At 41.4% G+C, this 18,854-nt stretch overlaps 1 protein-coding gene across 1 annotated transcript in view; it reads left to right on the forward strand.

Moving 5' to 3' along the window:
• The first annotated feature begins 2,062 nt into the window (after positions 1–2,062).
• Positions 2,063–18,854, forward strand: part of KIDINS220 (kinase D interacting substrate 220) — a 386,704-nt gene continuing 369,912 nt past the window's right edge. The window contains exons 1-2 of the mRNA XM_030198900.1: positions 2,063–2,164; positions 17,079–17,226. Of these exons, the coding sequence (XP_030054760.1) occupies positions 17,113–17,226 (114 nt within the window). The 5' untranslated portion in view covers positions 2,063–2,164; positions 17,079–17,112. The remainder of the gene's footprint in view (positions 2,165–17,078; positions 17,227–18,854) is intronic.

Below are 18,854 nucleotides of genomic sequence, written 5' to 3' on the forward strand. Positions count from 1 at the left end.
GATGGTGGAGGTGAGCAGCGGGGGATGGGCGTTTATGGCGGGAAAAACCGCCGCACCGGAGGAAGAACCGGGACACTGACCGGCCTCCAAACTGACACCCAACAAGGGCGAATCAGACTTCAAGACCCCCGCATCCCCGCTAGAAGCGCACACGTGGTCCGGGGAGCGATTCTTTGTGCCCTCGCCCTCCGACGCCATAGGCCACGTGGAGACTGATCGGGGAACCCCCTGCCCGCTACAAAAAGGTAAAAATTACCTGCTTCTCGCTCCGAGCTGTAACGAACTGGTGTCCCAGTGAGTAGCTGCAATAAACGTTGAAATAAACGCCCTTAAGGATGTCCAAAATTTTTTTTTTTTTTTTTTAAACGGAGCCAGCGGGAGGGGGGAGAAAAGGAGGGACCTGGCACCACTAGGTTTGCACTTGCTCAAGAAGAGCCCTCAACCCCAGGTACTCAACAAAACCTAAAAATTAGGCTTGGAGACCTAGCCAGAGCTGCTGCTGTGTGTGACCACCACCTGCTGAGATAGAGAACATACTGGGGAGTTTCCGGCAGCACATGACCACATATAGGGAGGCAAAAGGTTTGCTCTCTATCTCCACCTGCTGGTAGATGGACACAACCCACCAGTCTATGGATTGATCAGCATGATGATATGGAAGAACAAATTGCTTTGGGTGAATGTATTATACACGAAGGCTATGTGCGAATGTGAGCGATTGAGGGGCTAGTAGTTAAGGAATACTGGGGTTACTTTGAGTTATATGTGAAGGTTGTTTGTATCCACTGATTATAACTAAAGGTTATAAGTAAAGGTATTATTATAAAAGTAAAGAGTGAGTACTTTGTGAATTTGATGACTTATACTGTGCCAAAACTGAAAACTCTTATCTCTATTTGGTAAATAATAAAAGGAGCTCATCGTGAACAGTGTCCACCCTAAAAGGTTGTTTTGTGGCTGTACATGAGGAATTGTGATATTGAATGTTTGTGTCCCTAATCATGCATCTAAAGTTTATATAATCCTTTCAAGAAAGCCAGTTAATCGTTTAACATCAGCACACAAGTTTCAAGCGCTGGTACAGTATGAGCCATATACTCAGATATTGCATAATAAAATAGTCCTTTAGCCACACCCAACATTTCTTCCTAAGGTGGTGTGTCCATTTTATTTAAATCAATAATATTTCCACTATTCTACTTACTCATACTGATGCTAACCAACGTTGATTGCATATTTTAGATTGTGCACGGGCACTTACTGTTTAAGTGGCACATGCCAAGGCCACCTGTTTCTTTTTCTAGGGGAGCAGCATCTGCCTCAACCTGTCACAAAACTTATTTTGTCACAAAGGATAGCGGCTTGAATCTTTTTCTACTGTGGAATCTGGTAAATAAATGGTTAAGAAATATCCTGCATTTAATAAGTAGAAAAATGCTAAGACTGACTTGTTCACTCAGCTTTCACCTCAGGTTGTCCAAGCACTATATGGCAATAGCTAAGGAATGTTTTCTTTATTACTTTCCTAGGCACCACAGTGAAATTTATAGTCTTGCGGTTTTCATATCTGTAGTTTGTCAAATCCTCCTGTTTATCTTTGTATCCCTGAATGACAATGAATTCATTACCTCATCTTTGGGTGAGCCTATAACAATGTATTCATTTTGAAGTTTAGGATAATCTAGCAGCGACTACTGTCCTGGCTACATGCTTCTCCTTGTTAACAAGAAAATGAAAATCTAAAATAAATGACTAATTCTCTGACCAGTCGTGATTGAATTTATTTATAGACATGCTTTGTCCTCACTACTATGAAAATGCAGATTCCTTAAGATACAGCTCATCGTCTTCGGACTGTGGCTAGTAAAAGCGCATCTTCACAGAGCTTCCCCCATCGAGATTTATAGAGCAGCCCACATACTATTACGGAGAATTAAGTGCACATCAACGCTACTGCCTGCTTGGTTGAACCGACTCAGTTTTGGAGCTTAGCCCTGAGCAAGCGCAGCTCTCTCCTCTGACGCCACTTCCTGTTTCCGGCAAGGCGGGATGTAGAGAGAGAGGGTGTTGTGTGTGATGTGTATAGTGTATCATAGGAGACGGTCACGGCGGGGCACCGGAGAAGGAAAGCTGTGAGATTACTAGTGAGCCACCTCTGAGTCAGGTATGAGTTTGGTCGGGCGGTAGGTTGAGGGACAGGTGCTGTATCGCGGACAAAAAGCAGGAGAAGGAGGCGGGGGGGGGGGGGGCTGAGGGACAGGTGCCGCATCGCGGACAAGGAGGAGGAGAGTGGAAGATAGAGGGAGAGATGACCCCCACCCCCCGAATGCGTGTGAGGATGGATGCTCGGTGTGTGAGTACAGCCGAATGCGAGTGACAGTCTTTATTTTGCAGTGCGATGTCCGTTTTAAAAGACCAAATATTTTGTAAAGCTAAAGCGCAAGCGTCATGAGATATTACTGTTAAATTAGAAATAGATGAGGCTATCTTATTTGAAAATTTTTTAAGGTGAAAGGGACGTTATTTATATTAGGAAGTGATGATGTGGACTTAAAAAAAATTAGAGATCGCTGTGTGAACCTGTAAATAATTAAATAACTGAGAAGATGGTAGACTGTACATTTCTTGTAGATGTTTAAATCTGCAAATTATTTTACCATCGTATACATTTAGAAAACCATTCTTTCCATAAGAATGGTAAAGAGCCAATTTTAACTAATGGATGACCCCAAATCAATGCATCTAGAGTATATTTAATTTATAGCTTGCATGATGAACCAAAATATAATTTGGCAGAATTAATTTGCAGACTAATATTGTTAAAGACATTTTGACAAGGTGTTGTATGGGAAAGGGATAACTCATGGATTGTTCTATTTGTACACAAAGGAAGAACAGGATAAGAGCCCCTATGCGAAAAACAAATCATGGATTGCTCTATTTGTACAGGTTATCAATAGAAATCAAATAAAATAAAACATGGAAAAGAAAATAAGATGATACCTTTTTTTTATTGGACATAAATGTATTATGTCCAATAAAAAAGGTATCATCTTATTTTCTTGTCCATGTTTTATTTTGTTTGATTTCTATTGATAACCTTAAGAGTGGACTAACACGGCTACCACACCTCTATTTGTACACAAAGAAAGAACAGGATAAGAGCCCCTATGTGAAAAACAATGTTTAAAAAGGAGTAGGGGGTAGGTGACAAGTCTCCATCAGCCAAAAGCAAGTTCAATGACCTGTTCACAATAGGGCATTACCTCCTATCGCAAGACTATCTAACTTCCTCAGGAGTCTTTCTTGAGGTACTTTATCTGGATTTTCAAAAGGCATTTGACACATAATATCGACTGGTGCACCTTTAGTCACATGTCTATTTACCCCTTCAAAGAAATGTAGTAGATTGGCGAGGCATGATATCTCTTGACTAAATTCATGTTGACTTTGTCTTATTAATCCATGCTTATGTATATTTTGCCTGGCACCAACGTTGGGCTCATTGGTTAATAATTTCCTGGATCATCTTTGGAACCCTTTAAAAAAAAAAAATTGACGTTCCATTGGCCACCCTCTGGTACCATGCTGGAGATTAAAGATAAATGACATAGTATTTCAATAATAACAAAAATCCATCTGCCTGCCTTATCTGTATGATGAGCTAGCACATTATACTTAAGATGTTTAGATAGCAAAATAGCAACACCATTTTCCTTTTTAACTCAGGAGAGAGAGAGAAAAAAAAATCTCGAAACCAATTAGATTTTAATTTGGCAGATGTATGTGTTTTTTGGAGGAAAGCAATAGAGGCAGATAAATGCTGTAATGTAAATAGAGTAGATTTTTTTCCCTCTTAATAGGATGTGTGATTCCTTTAACATTAAGGTACTCATTTTCAAAGCACATAGATTTACAAAATTACAAAGGGAGTCCTTTTCAAAGCACTTAGGTTTACAAAGTTCCATAGGATACTATGGGGCTCATTTTCAAAGCACTTAGACTTACAAAGTTCCATGGGTTACTATGAAACTTTGTAAGTCTAAGTGCTTTGAAAATATGCCTCTATGTAACTTTGTAAGTCTAAGTGCTTTGAAAATATGCCTCACAGTAACCTATGTAACTTAGTTTATATGCTTTGAAAATTAGCCTCTAAGTGACGCTAAATTTAAAGTTGCTCATTTGTAATACCAATATTTCTGATTATAACCATACTACAATCATACTGTATATGTGTAACATTAAACATCAGCAAATGAGATTGCAGTGGACAGTGAAAACAAAAACTGAATCAAGAACAAAAATAGAAACAACAAGTATTTCCATATAAATCTCCCTATGGAGTAGCCAGGGATGAGAGGAGAAGATAATTCAGGAGACAAACTGCAACCTAACCATATCACCATATGATAACAGTAAAGCGTACAAAGAAACAGCCTTATAATAAGTTTTGACCAGCTGTTTTTGGACAAATTGAAAAGTTCAGTTTGTAGCTAGCTGTTGCTTTGGATTCTTGATCCTGGATGGATTTTTCTAGGGCAGCTGAATCTGTAAAAATCTTAGTTGCATTGTTCATGTGAGCCGGTGATAGTAAACCATAGCTTAGGTTTAATGCTTTGAGCCTGTGTCTGAGAGCAAGGAATTTTTTGCGTGTAATCACTATTTATTTAGCAAAAGCCAGAAGGACATAGACGTTATGACCATTCCACTTTAGCGACTGGGTTGCTTTAACAGTTTGGAAAATTTCAAGAGTTTTGTGGGAAGCACAGTATTTTGGCGCCTAATAGTCATGACATTTTATGAGAGCCGTTCATATGATTTGGAGCATGATGTGTGTGCCCTTTCAGTTTCAAAGGGATCTTTAAAGCTTAGCTTCAAACATTTTGGCAAGAATTCTTCCATGAAACATATTGGGTCACTCTCGGTGCCTTCGGGGAAAACCCATGATTCTGATATCACATTTATTTTTACTACCTGTGTCCTTGATGGCTGATTGCAGCTCCAGCACCATTTTGACTGTTTCCTTACAGAGAGAAGCTTAATCTTCCACGTGGCTTAAATGCCGCTTGAGTTGTTCCACTTTGTTTTCAATTACTGTTAATTGTGAGTTTAACTGCGACAAATCTAATTTCAATTATGTAGCTTCCTACTATTCCAGAACCTGTGGGATAGTTGTGTCCATCAACCAGCAGGTGGAGATAGAGAACTGAAAACTGAGCTGAGACATAGCTCTCTTGGCATCCAGTCCAGTTCCTCTGTATTTTCTATCTCCAGCAGGTGGATGAACAACTTTTCAGCCTCTGGTTCTGAGCGATTTGCTCCTAGTCCATTTGGTCAACTGGTCCCCAGTTGAGTTCTGCAGGTGGCTTGAGTCTGCAGCCTCATATCTGGAGGTCTTCAGATCCCTGTCTATATTACCCTGTGAATTTACTTCTTCCCTCCCTTCACTTCTCTCCTGTTTCTTGTGGAGCTGTCCTTTCTCCAAGGACAAGCAGGCTGTTGTATTCTCACATCTCGGTGATGCCATCCGATGGTGATAACTAACTTAGAACTTTCTAGCAGCGTCTCACTGCACATGCGCTTGTGCCTTCCTGCCCGACGTGCAGTTTCTTCAGTCTTCACTTTTCCGAGGAGCAGGTGGGAGACGTCATCATGTTCTCTCAGTGCCTGTTTTTTAATTCGCAGTGCCTTCCCATGGGGATATTTTTGTCTTGTTTTTCAATATTTTTCAATTTTTCCTTATTTTACTTCCCTTTAATTTTTATAGTTTTTCGGCACTATGGCTAGGCTGTTTAGAATGGAGCACTGATCTCAATTAGAATGCTGCCCCTTTTTACTGTTCACAATTGAGGTTAATTTGGCCTTTATTCTTTTCTTGATGTCCCAGAAGACCCCCCCTCCCCCAGTGGCTTCAAAAGGTGTCCCCAATGTAATCATGTGATTTCTGTGATGGATTTGCATTCTTGGTGCATCAGGTGCCTTGGGCCTAACCAAGAGCCTACCTATTGTTCTCTCTGTTTGAAAATGCAGCTGATGACTCAAATGGCGCAGCAGATCCAACAGGAGAGACTTTTTGGTTCCTAGAAGACCAGTGCATCAATATCGGCACCAGAAGCATCGACCTCGATGGCTGCAAAGACTTCAACATCCATTGGAGTGGAGGAGTGGCCTAGTGGTTAGGGTGGTGGACTTTGGTCCTGGGGAACTGAGTTCGATTCCCACTTCAGGCACAGGCAGCTCCTTGTGACTCTGGGCAAGTCACTTAACCCTCCATTGCCCCATGTAATCCGCATTGAGCCTGCCATGAGTGGGAAAGCGCGGGGTACAAATATAATAAAAAAAAAAAATTGGGAGTACACCAGCATCGAGAAGGTCTCCATCTCTCTTGTCATCGAGCTCTGAGATTAGGCCCCCGACACTGAGGGCACATATGGGTTTGATGTTGTCCTTGTTGGCACTGAAGGACTACGATGCTGAGCATCAAGAGAAGTCCAAGAAGCATTAGCATCGATTCTCCACCGGGGCATTGGTATTTCCAGTGCCTAAGAAGCATCAGCACCTGGAGGAGCACTCCCCCTCTTTGGAAGCGGTGCCAGTGCACAAGTCTCTGGGCAGCCAGGTTCCTTCTCTCCTAAGCTCCCCTGTCTTTGCAAATGCCTACCTTCGATGAGCAGTTCCAAGACTATTCTGTGTTCTTTTCTGCATTTGAGAACAGAGCATACAATGAGGGACATATGATTGGGGCCAAGGCACGGTTGGCACTAGTTGTGAGGATCAGTCATAGACATGTCCCACTGCATCTCGAGCACTTCTTAAACCTACTTGGAGGCTTTAGGGTCAGGGACGTAGTGGAAAAAAATAGCTGAAAGTACCAAAAACACTACAAAGTAAAGGGAATATAGAAGAAAGAATAAAAGCAAAAATGGTACTGCACTACTCACAGAAAAAGTCAGAAAGGCAAGGAGAAAACATGCGCCAGGGAGGCAGAAAATACCGGTTTTTCTGCTCTGCAGTGGAAAGAAAACTGGGGGTCCCCTGCAAGTTGGGTGGGCTGGAAGGCACATGTGCATGCACGGTCGGGTCTGGCAATAGCTTCTATAAGTTGTAGAATGCTGGACAGTATCTGCTGTAGGGCTGCGTCAGTGACGTCATCCATCTGTGGTAATTTTCTGTCCTGCTTATTCTCTGAGAACTTGTTTACTGCATTGGTGAGCAAAAATAGTTTGTTAAGCTTATATTAGAAGCCAGCTCTAATGCAGGCTTTGTGCGTCAGCCCCTGAGTGTTATCCCTGTTAGTCTTGGCTTTGCCCATTACATTGAGACTGTTATGTAGTTATGTCAGATGTACTTTTAGTTGTAAAAGCTGGTATTCAATTAGTCACTGGTTTTGGAGGCCGCACGTGTCAAAGGGCTGCCTATATCTGATAGCCTATTACATTTGAAAACTAAGCCTTCAAATTCTGATTAATTTTAAATAAAACAGACGCTAAGAAGATTGAGACCTGACTTTTTGTTATTGTGTTAAAAAACTGCAAGCATCAATTTTTTCTTCCATTTCTAAGGCTTTGTCTTTCTGTGTCTAGCAAATATAAAATGCTTGCTACAAGTAGAGGGCACTGTTGGTTTAATTATTAACTCTGTTTCAACGTTGATTTCTCTCTTCTGCCTGTAATCTTGCTAGTGGTGTAGCATGTTTGTTAAAGCTTCTGACTTTCTCCTAATTTTTCTACAGGGTGTTTATTGCTCTGTTATCAAACGGTGCTGAAATTCAGGTAGTGGCACAGTTTAGTTTTATGTAGCAGAGCTTGAAGTTAGTTAATAAAAATGTATGAACAGAGGTGTTTGCTATAGGACATCCCCTTGGATTTTTTTTCTTTCATCATAGCTACGAGGTGAAAAATACATTTTATTTTTTGAAAAACTTCATTCATTGCTTTTTATTTCTCTGTTTAATTAACATGGCTCTCAGGAGATTGGTCTTTAAACCTTTCCCCATGTGGGGTGTGTGGCTGCTCCCGCAGATCTCTGCCCTGAGGGTCTCATCCTGGATGGACTGTATGGTGGTAGCCCTGCTGGGGAGTGGAGGCTTCTAGAAGTCTCCTTCCCTTTCTCCCTTCTTTGTTTTACTTCTGTGCTTTTTTGAAATACTGTCTTAGATGTGTGGTGTGCCCCAAACTTGACTCTTCCAAAAAAAACAAAACAACACCCCCCCCCCCCCAAAAAAAAAAAAAAAAAATTTCAACAAACAGAAAAAGAGGAAGAGTACAGACAGAGCCTGCTATGGGGCGGTTGGAAAGGTGATTTGTTTATGCCAGTGGCTGGCTGGGGTTGGAGGCTATGGTCATTTATTATTTTATTTTATTTATTGCATTTGTATCCCACATTCCCCCACCTATTTGCAGGCTCAATGTGGCTTACATAGATTTGTTAACATTGTCATTTCAGGATATCAGATCAGATACAGTTAGTAATGTGTAGCGATTAGGAAGGGAAAAAAGACGAAGGAAGAGAGTGATTAGGGTAGTTGTAGAAGGCAAGCGTTCATAATTGAGTGGGTTGGTGAGGTGACTTACTGAGGCTGTAGGTTCTCATTGTAGGCCTTGTTGAAGAGGAATGTCTTCAGAGATTTTCGAAAGATAGTTGTTTCGTTGATTGCTTTCAGGTCTGTTGTTGGTAATGCATTCCATAACTGCGTGCTCATGTAAGAGAAGGTAGAGGTATGCATCAGCTTGTATTTAAGTCCTTTGCAGCTGGGGTAGTGCAAGTTGCGAAATTTGCAGGATGATCTTGTGGCGTTTCTGGGAGGTAGGTCTACAAGGTTTAGCATGTAGATTGGGGCGTCTGCGTGGATGATTTTGTGTACAATCGTGCAGATCTTGAACGCAATGCGTTCCTTAAGTGGGAGCCAGTGAATTTTCTCTCTTAGGGGTTTTGCACTTTCATATTTAGTTTTTCCAAATATGAGTCTGGCGGCCGTATTCTTGGCAGTTTGGAGTTTTTTGATTGTCTGTTCTTTGCACCCGGCATACAGTGCATTGCAGTAGTCCAGATGACATTTATTACCATTGACTGTACCAGGGTACGGAAAATGTATCTCGGGAAGAAAGGTTTTACTCTTTTGAGTTTCCACGTGGTGTAGAACATTTTTTTCGTCGTGTTTTTCATGTGGGTATCAAGAGTGAGGTTTTGATCAAGGGTGACTCCAAGAATTTTCAAGTTTTGTGAGACAGGGAAGGAGCAGTATGGTGTGATTATGGTGGTGAAGTTTTTTGTGTTATGTTGTGAGGTGAGTACAAGACATTGTGTTTTTTCTGCATTAAGTTTTAGTTGGAATACATCTGCCCTGCCCAAGTGTGCATTATTTGGAGGCTTTGGTTGATCTCGTTGGTGATTTCATTTAGATCATGTTTGAATGGGATGTAAATTGTGATGTCATCTGCATAAATGTAGGGGTTGAGGTTTTGATTGGCTAGTAGTTTGGCTAGAGGTGTCATCATTAGGCTGAATAATATTGGTGATAGAGGGGATCCCTGCGGAACTCCACACTCAGGTTTCCATGGGGGTGATCTGTTCGTGACTCTTCCAAAAAAAACAAAACAAAATGTGCCCCCCCAAAAAACACAAAAATTTCAACAAACAGAAAAAGAGGAAGAGTACAGACATAGCCTGCTATGGGGCGGTTGGAAAGGTGATTTGTTTATGCTAGTGGCTGGCTGGGGTTGGAGGCTATGGTCATCTTTTCATGGTATCCATTTTTTATTTATTTTGTTACATTTGTATCCCACATTTTCCCACCTTTTGCAGGCTCAATGTGGCTTACATATAACTGTTAACGGTGTTAGCCGATTACGGTTTGAACAAATACATAGTATAAATGAATACAAAGTAATATTGTAGTATAATGAGGTATGTATGGTAGGAAACAATTGGGTGGAACTTAGAGAGGGAAAGGGGGAAGAAGAGTCAGGTAATGTCCGTTGCAGTCTTTGGTTATGTTGTGTTGCAAGTGAAAGGTATTTTTATGTTGGGTCAGTGGGGTATGCTCTTCTGAACAGGTCTGTCTTTAGTGCTTTCCGAAAATGTAGGTGGTCGAGCGTAGTTTTTATTGCTTTTGGCAATGCGTTTCATAGTTGTGCGCTTAGGTTGGAAAAGCTGGTTGCATAGGTGGATTTGTATTTGAGTCCTTTGCTGCTTGGTTAGTGGAGGTTTAGATATGATCGTGCAGATTTTGTGGAGTTTCTGGTTGGCAGATCGATGAGGTCTGTCATGTATCCCTGTGCCTCGCCGTAAATAATTTAGTGAACAGTCGTGCAGATTTTGCAAGTGATACGTTCTTTGATTGGTAGCCAATGCAATTTTTCTCTGAGTGGTTTGGCGCTGTCAAAACGTGTTTTTCCAAATATAAGCTTGGCTGCTGTATTTTGGGCGGTCTGAAGTTTCTTTATGATTTGATCCTTGCATCCTGCATAGATTCCATTACAGTAATCTGCGTGGCTTAATACCATGGACTGTACCAGGTTATGAAATATTTCCCTCGGGAAGAATGGTTTTAAGGGTTTGAATTTCCACATTGATAAAAACATTTTCTTTATAGTGGATTTCGCTTGGGTCTTTAGTGATAGGTTACGGTCGATTGAGAATTTTCAGGCTATCTGAGACAGGGAGGGTGTATCCTGGGGTGTTAATATTTGTGGGTTTGTATGTATTGTATTGGGATGAGATGGTGTGTTTTTTTCTGTATTGAGTTTTAGTTGGAATGGATTTGCCCATGAGTTTATTTATTTATTTTATTTATTTATTTGCATTTGTATCCCACATTCCCCCACCTATTTGCAGGCTCAATGTGGCTTACATAAATTTGTTAGCATTGTCAAATCAGGATATCAGATACAGTTAGTAGTGTGGAGCGATTGAATTGAGGAAGGGAAGAGTGAAGAGGGAAGAGAGTTGTTAGGGTATTTATAGAGGTGGGTGTTCATAGTTGAGTGGTTGGTGAGGTGACTCAATGAGGTTGTAGGTTCTCGTTGTAGGCCTTGTTGAAGAGGAATGTTTTCAGAGATTTTCGAAAGATAGTTGTGTCTTTGATTGCTTTCAGGTCTGTAGGTAATGCATTCCATAACTGCGTGCTCTTGTAAGAGAAGGTAGTTCATGATGTTTAAGCTTAGTTTGATTTCGTTGGGGTGACCACTGTTGGACACTAGATATTGCAGTAGATGGACCCTTGGTCTGATCCATTAGGGCGACTGTTATGTACCAAAATAAAAATATAAGTACACAGCACCTTGGAACCCATGCACATATTCAAAGATGCTGTTGTCAACCCCCCCCCCCCCAATAGGTTTCCTATTTCTCATGTTCAGAAATGTGGCAAACCCTTGAGTGCATGCAAAGGCTCCGTGCTTACCTTTTGTTTCTGCTAAATGCGGGTGTTCCAGCGGTGCCTCCTTTGACTGGCACCTGGGAAACATACCTTCCCGCACTAAAAAATGGAATCTAATTTGCTGAAGGGTGAGTGACTAGCTGAAAATATCTCTGAGCACATTACTAGGGCCAGATTAAAAATTGACAGTAATATTATAATTTCACAAATGCTAAAGCCTAACTGTACATACCTGGGTGCCAGCAGGCAGTGATGTAGCCAGACCCCACATTTTGGGTGGTCCCAGAGCTAAAGTGGGTGGGCACTATGTATATAGGTATGAATAGTGTTTCTTGGGATACTACAAAATAATGCCTTAGAATGCATTTGATGATGGATTTCTAAGTAGTCTGCCCAACAGTTTCCAGCATCAGCATAAACCACATACATAATGGAAAAACTGATATTTTTAAATATAATTACATTATCCGATATCATAAACTTGACCAGACATAAGTCTGGTAAGCATCTCAGTATGACAGGATCCTGCAATATAGTTACATCAATGGCATATATCCTTCAAACTTTACTTTATCACAAATTTAAATGCCTGATTAAGCAAAACAGATAAATACATTTGAGTCTTTTCTCCTTACTTTGGCTCTTACAGCTTTCCATAGGAAAAATGTATTCAAATTCTGGTAGCACCTCAATAATAGGAACAAAAAGATTCCTTCACTGCATGTTTTTTTGTGAAATAACACTAAATCCTTCAGAAAGGCTTCTTAGAGCCTATGCTGCAAACCTGAGCACCAATTGGAATAACAGTACCTTTAAAAAGGCAGCAGTGACTATACGCAACAGCAATATGTATCCCATTGGAAAAGGCTAGATCATAGATCCCCACACAAACCACAAGCCTGCAGAATCTCTCACCTACTCGGTCACATGCAGAACACAAACTAACCCTCATCAATTACAGAATAAAGGAGCAAAAATTAGAAATTGTCCTCTAGCCAAGCATCAGCCCTTTCCTCCCCTACCCCCCCCCCATCCATCCCTGTAGCTCAGCATCAACCTTTCCCTTCCCTACCCTCCGAACCATCCCCGTAACCCAGCATCAGCTCTTTCATTCCCTTCCCCACCCCCATCTATCCATCCCTGTAGCCCTGCATCTGCCTTTCCCTTCCCTACCTCCCACCCATCCTCATAGCCACGGCATCAGCCTTTCCGTTCCCTTTCCTACCCCCCCATCTATCCCATAAGTACATAAGTATTGCTATACTGGGAAAGACCAAAGGTCCATCAAGCCCAGCATCCTGTTTCCAGCAGTGACCAATCCAGGTCACAAATACCTGGCAAGATCCCAAAAAAGTACAAACCATTTTATACTGCTTATCCCAGAAATAGTGGATTTCCCCAAGTCCATTTAATAACGGTCTATGGACTTTTCCTTTAGGAAGCCGTCAAAACTTTTTTAAAACTCCGCTAAGCTAACCGCCTTTATTACCACATTCTCTGGCAACGAATTCCAGAGTTTAATTACACGTTGAGTGAAGAAATATTTTCTCCGATTCGTTTTAAATTTACTACATTGTAGCTTCATCGCATGCCCCCTAGTCCTAGTATTTTTGGAAAACATAAACAGATGTTTCACATCTACCCATTCAACTCCACTCATTATTTTATAGACCTCTATCATATCTCCCCTCAGCCTCCTTTTCTCCAAGCTGAATAGCCACTTTAGCCTTTCCTCATAGGGAAGTCATCCCATCCCTTTTATTATTTTCATCGCCCTTCTCTGCACCTTTTCTAATTCCACTATATCTTTTTTGAGATGCGGCAACCAGAATTGAACACAATATTCGAGGTGCGGTTGCACCATGGAGCGATACAAAGGAATTATAACATCCTCATTTTTGTTTTCCATTCGTTTCCTAATAATACCTAACATTCTATTTGCTTTCTTAGCTGCAGCAGCACACTGAGCAGAGGGTTTCAACGTATCATGAACGAGGACACCTAGATCCCTTTCTTGGTCTGTGACTCCTAACGTGGAATCTTGCATGACGTAGCTATAATTCAGGTTCCTCTTTACCACATGCATCACTTTGCACTTGCTCACATTAAACGTTATCTGCCATTTAGACGCCCAGTCTTGTAAGGTCCTCTTGCAATTTTTCACAATCCTTCCGCAATTTAACCACTTTGAATAACTTTGTGTCATCAGCAAATTTAATTACCTCACTAGTTACTCCCATCTTTAGGTCATTTATAAATATGTTAAAAAGCAACGGTCCCAGCACAGACCCCTGGGGAGCCCCACTAACTACCCTTCTCCGATGAGAATACTGACCATCTAGCCCTACTCTCTATTATCTATCTTTTAACCAGTTTTTAATCCACAATAGAACACTACCTCCTATCCCATGACTCTCCAGTTTCCTCTGGAGTCTTTCATGAGGTACTTTGTCAAACGCCTTCTGGAAATCCAGATACACAGTATCAACCGGCTCACCTTTATCCTCATGTTTGTAGTAGTAGAAATGTAGTAGATTGGTGAGGCAAGATTTCCCTTCACTAAATTCATGTTGACTTTGTCTCATTAATCCATGCTTTTGAATATGCTCTGCAATTTTGTTCTTAATAGTCTCTACCATTTTGCCCTGCACTGACGTCAGACTCACCGGTCTATAATTTCCCGGATCTCCTCTGGAACCTTTTTAAAAAATCGGCGTTACATTGGCCACCCTCCAATCTTCCGGTACCACGCTCGATTTTAAGGATAAATTATATATTACTAACAGTTGTTCCGCAAGCTCATTTTTCAGTTCTATCAGTACTCTGTGATGAATACCATCCGGTCCAGGAGATTTGCTACTCTTCAATTTGTAGAACTTCCCCATTACGTCCTCCAGGTTTACAGAGAATTCATAAAGTTTCTCCGACTCGTCAGCTTCGAATACCATTTCTGGCACCGGTATCCCACCCAAATCTTCCTTGGTAAAGACCGAAGCAAAGAATTAATTTAATCTCTCTGCTACGGCTTTGTCTTCCCTGATCGCCCCTTTTACTCCTCGGTCATCTAGTGGTCCAACTGGCTTACTGCTTTTAATATACCTAAAAACTTTTTACTGTGTGTTTTTGCCTCCAACGCAGTCTTTTTTTTTTTTTTTAAGTCCCTCTTAGCCTTCCTTATCAGTTCTTTGCATTTGACTTGACATTCCTTATGCTGTTTCTTATTATTTTCAGTCGGTTCCTTCTTCCATTTTCTGAAGGATTTTCTTTTAGCTCAGTCGGTTCCTTCTTCCATTTTCTGAAGGATTTTCTTTTAGCTCTGATAGCTTCCTTCACCTCACTTTTTAACCACGCCGGCTGTTGTTTGGTCTTCCATCCTCCTTTTTTAATACACAGAATATATTTGGTCTGGGCTTCCAGGATGGTGTTTTTGAACAGCATCCACGCCTGATGTAAATTTTTGACCCTCGCAGCCACGCCTCTAAGTTTTTTTTTTTTTTTTTCACCGTTCTTCTCATTTTATCATAGTCTCCTTTTTTAAAGTTAAACGCTAACGTATTTGATTTCCTATGTATACTTACTTCAAAGCTAGTATCAAATCCGATCATATTATGATCACTGTAATCAAGCGGCCCCAGCACCATTACCTCCCGCACCAGATCATGCGCTCCACTAAGGACTAGGTCTAGAATTTTTCCTTCTCTTGTCGACTCCTGTACCAGCTGCTCCATAAAGGAGTCCTTGATTTCGTCAAGGAATTTTACCTCCGTAGCATGCCCCAATGTTACATTTACCCAGTCAATATTGGGGTAATTGAAATCATTGTTAATTCCCACAGGGATAGTAGAATAATATCAAAATATATAACCCACAAATTCCACTATTATATACCTGGGTATTGGAGGTGTGTGATCGCTAACATATATGAAATGTGGAGAAAAAAAGACTTCAGAAATCCTAGAGAATGCTCCTGTGTGGAAACCACCATATATCTGTGGAGCACCCCACTTCTTCAATCACTAGTCTTCACAAAAAAAACTCCACTCTTCTTATTCATATACTGCGTGCACATACACCTAACACAATACTCAAAGGTGAAGGCAACTAATCCAAAACATTCGGTGAAAGAAAAACTACTTAACTTAAATGTTCTTAGAACTGTCCAGTCTTCATCTATTTCCAAAGCCCAACAGGAGACCCTGTTTCGCCCCGAATAGGCTGTTTCAAGGGCAAAAACTTTAATCCAGACAGCTGATTTCCATCATTCAACTTCACCGCATTCAACTGCCTCCGGTTGGCGTCTTAAAACCAGGGGTAATTGAAATCACCCATTATTATTGTGTTGCCCAGTTTGTTTGCGTCCCTAATTTCCTTTAACATTTCTGCATCCGTCTGTTCATCCTGGCCAGGCGGACGGTAGTACACTCCTATCACTATCCTTTTCCCCTTTACACATGGAATTTCAATCCACAGTGATTCCAAGAAGTGTTTTGTTTCCTGCAGAATTTTCAATCTATTTGATTCAAGGCTCTCGTTAATATACATAATATACAATGCTACTCCTCCACCAATTCGATCCACCCTGATATAATTTGTACCCCAGTCTACGAATGGGGGGTTAGTGGAGAATGCAGATTTTCTAGCGTATAGACAACTGCGACATTATATACGAGACGGTAATTTTTCAGTTTCTTCTCTTCACAGAGAGTTGCAGCTTTTTTCTCCTGCTGATGCTACGGAAGACCTTATTTCTAAATGAAATGGAGATCTTGGTTTGCATGCCTCTGCTTTAGACTATAATCAGTTAATTAAGCGAATACCTGTCAGTTTCGGACGCTACATAGGGCCTATTTTACTCAGGAGCAAGTATTTTAAAATTATGGGATTGGGAACACTGGTTTGCATGAAATGTAGTTGAGATAATAATTCCTTTTATCATGGTTTCTGGGGATGCCCGAAGATACATCTATTTTGGAAGGCCATTTTACATTATTTTGACGGGCTTTGGGGAAGCTCTCTGTCACTCAGGGTTTAGAACCCATTTTAACGATTGGGCTGGGCTTGGCTCTTAATTTCATGAGCCTTGGCATGGGGCCTCAGTGAACTGTTTCTCAAGTTTCAAGGTACAATCATAATTGTTTTTTATATTTCCTATTTTTTTAAAGTCAGTCAAAGAATAGAACAGATCTTAGTCAATGTTCAGAAACCACAATTAACTTTATTAAAAATGATGCAACATGACAACGTTTTGCCTTCCAAGAGGTTGTGTCAGGGGATTTACTTTACAGTACTAGGGACCCTATGGGCACATACACCTAGCAGTGGTTAGCATCTAGCAGCACTGAATCACTCTTTACTAGGGTCCCTACGGGCATATACACCTTGCAAGAAGGAGGAGAAGCTTTGTTTTTGAAACTCTGATTATCAAGAATTTGTGCAGCAGTTGAGAGGAATTTGGTGCTGTGAGATGCTAATAATTCAGTGTGTATGTGCCCATAGAGACCCTAGTAGTGTAAAGTAAATCCCCTGACGCAACCTCTTGGAAGGCAAAACATGACCACATTGGGTTATTTTTAATAAAGTTTTGTGACCTTTGTTTGCTGTGATCTACGGACCTCTTATTGCCTCTCCTTTTCTGGATTGGATTCTAATTTGTAAAGTACCTTTTTAAAAAGTACCTTTTTTTTTTTCCTTTTAATAGTCTTTTTCTGGCATATTGGTGATTCACACGTCCCATGACGATGGCGAGCCTGGTGTCTCAGAGCCTGCTGACCTATGTGGAAGAGGAGAATATTGCTGCCTTGAAAACACTTCTTGAAAAATGCAAAGATGTGGATGAGCGAAATGAGGTATGAGATATTTGATTTTAGTTCAGGTGCTATATGAGTCCCCATCACGCAATAGTTATTTATTATCCTGCTAGACTAGGCCAGCAGATAAGAGGCAGAGAAACTGAACTGTTTTCAGTGACATCACCAATAAAGGAAGTGATGCAGCCTGGGACATTGTAGTATTTTTTTGTGCCTCTAGCATATGGTGCAGGTTGAACTGATGCAGTAGGACATTTCTTCTAGGGAGACAGGCCTACTAAGGGTGCAGTCCATGGCTGACAGCCTGAGGTGTCACCCCCCCCCCCCCTCCAGGGACTGGTCCATGGACCTTCCTCTATTCAAGCTCAGAGGCGACTGCCCCTCTGGGGTTCTGAGCTCCAGCCCATGGGCTTTGCCTCAGCCAGTGGGGGTGAGTAGCTTTCCTTCCTCCTCCACTCTTAAAATCCCCTCTCCCAACAGACTTAAAATTGTTTTTGAGGGATCAGGGTGCTTTTTCTTTTCTGTCAGCAGTTGTCTTACTGCATAAGTTTGAAAACATAAAAATGAAGGCAGATAAAAACCATATGGCCTACCCATGCATGCAATCTGCTATCCCTTTTTTTCCCATCTCCCTTAGAGATCCTGTTTACTTTCTCCCAAGCTTGCTTGAATTCAGATACAGTCTTTGTCTCCAACACCTCCACCAGGAGGCTGTTCCACAGATTTACCACTCTTTCTGTGAGCAAGTATTTCCTCAGATTACTCTTGAGTCTATCTCATTTCACCTTCATCGTATACCCCCTCATCACAGAGCTTCCTTTCAATTGACTTGCCTCCTGTGCATTTATGCCACAGATGCATTTAAATGTTTCTACCATATCTCCCTCTCCTGCTTTTCTTCCAAAGTATGCATATTGAGATCTTTAAGTCTGTCCCATACACTTTATGACAAAGACCATTGACCATTTTAGTAACCACCCTCCGGACTGACTCCGTCTTGTTTATATCTTTGGAAGGTGTTGTCTCCTGAATTGTTCATGGTACTGTAAATGAGGTCTCACCAGAGACTTTTACAGAGGTATTAATACCTCCTTTTTCCTACTGTCCATTCCTCCCCCTATGCACCCAAGTATCCTTCTAGCTTTTGCTGTTGCCGTTTCTGTTTGACCACTTTGGGTGTGATCATATGTGATGATCTTAAGTCCTGCTCCTCTTTTGTGCACAAAAGTACTCCCCCCCCCCCCCCCCCCCCAAAACTGTATTGCCCCCTCAGGTTTTAGCATGACTCTGCATGTTTTAGCTTGGAATTTTAGCTGCCAAATTCTGATTTCTTAGCGTCTCTTTGGACCGGCCCAAGTGAACTGATGGGTTGTTCATGCCTTCCAGCAGGTGGAGACTGAGAACAATGTTTCTTGTGAGAGCCAGTAAGAGCCAGGCTCAGCCCTATCAAGTCCAAGTATTCTCAGTCTCCAGCAGGTGGAAGACCTAGTAAACTCTTCAGTCATTGCTACTATATATTCTAGATAGTCTATATTTCTCATTCTCATTTCTCTGTGCGCCACTGGGGATAAGTGCTGGCAGAGGCGGGTTTCTTTTGCCTAAGGAGTGGGTTACCTCACCTCGAGCCTTCCTTCAGTTCTTGCTCTAGCAAAATTGGTAGTTTGAAG

Source organism: Microcaecilia unicolor, chromosome 3 (genome assembly GCF_901765095.1).
Source record: "Microcaecilia unicolor chromosome 3, aMicUni1.1, whole genome shotgun sequence".
Taxonomy (NCBI): Eukaryota; Metazoa; Chordata; class Amphibia; order Gymnophiona; family Siphonopidae; genus Microcaecilia; species Microcaecilia unicolor.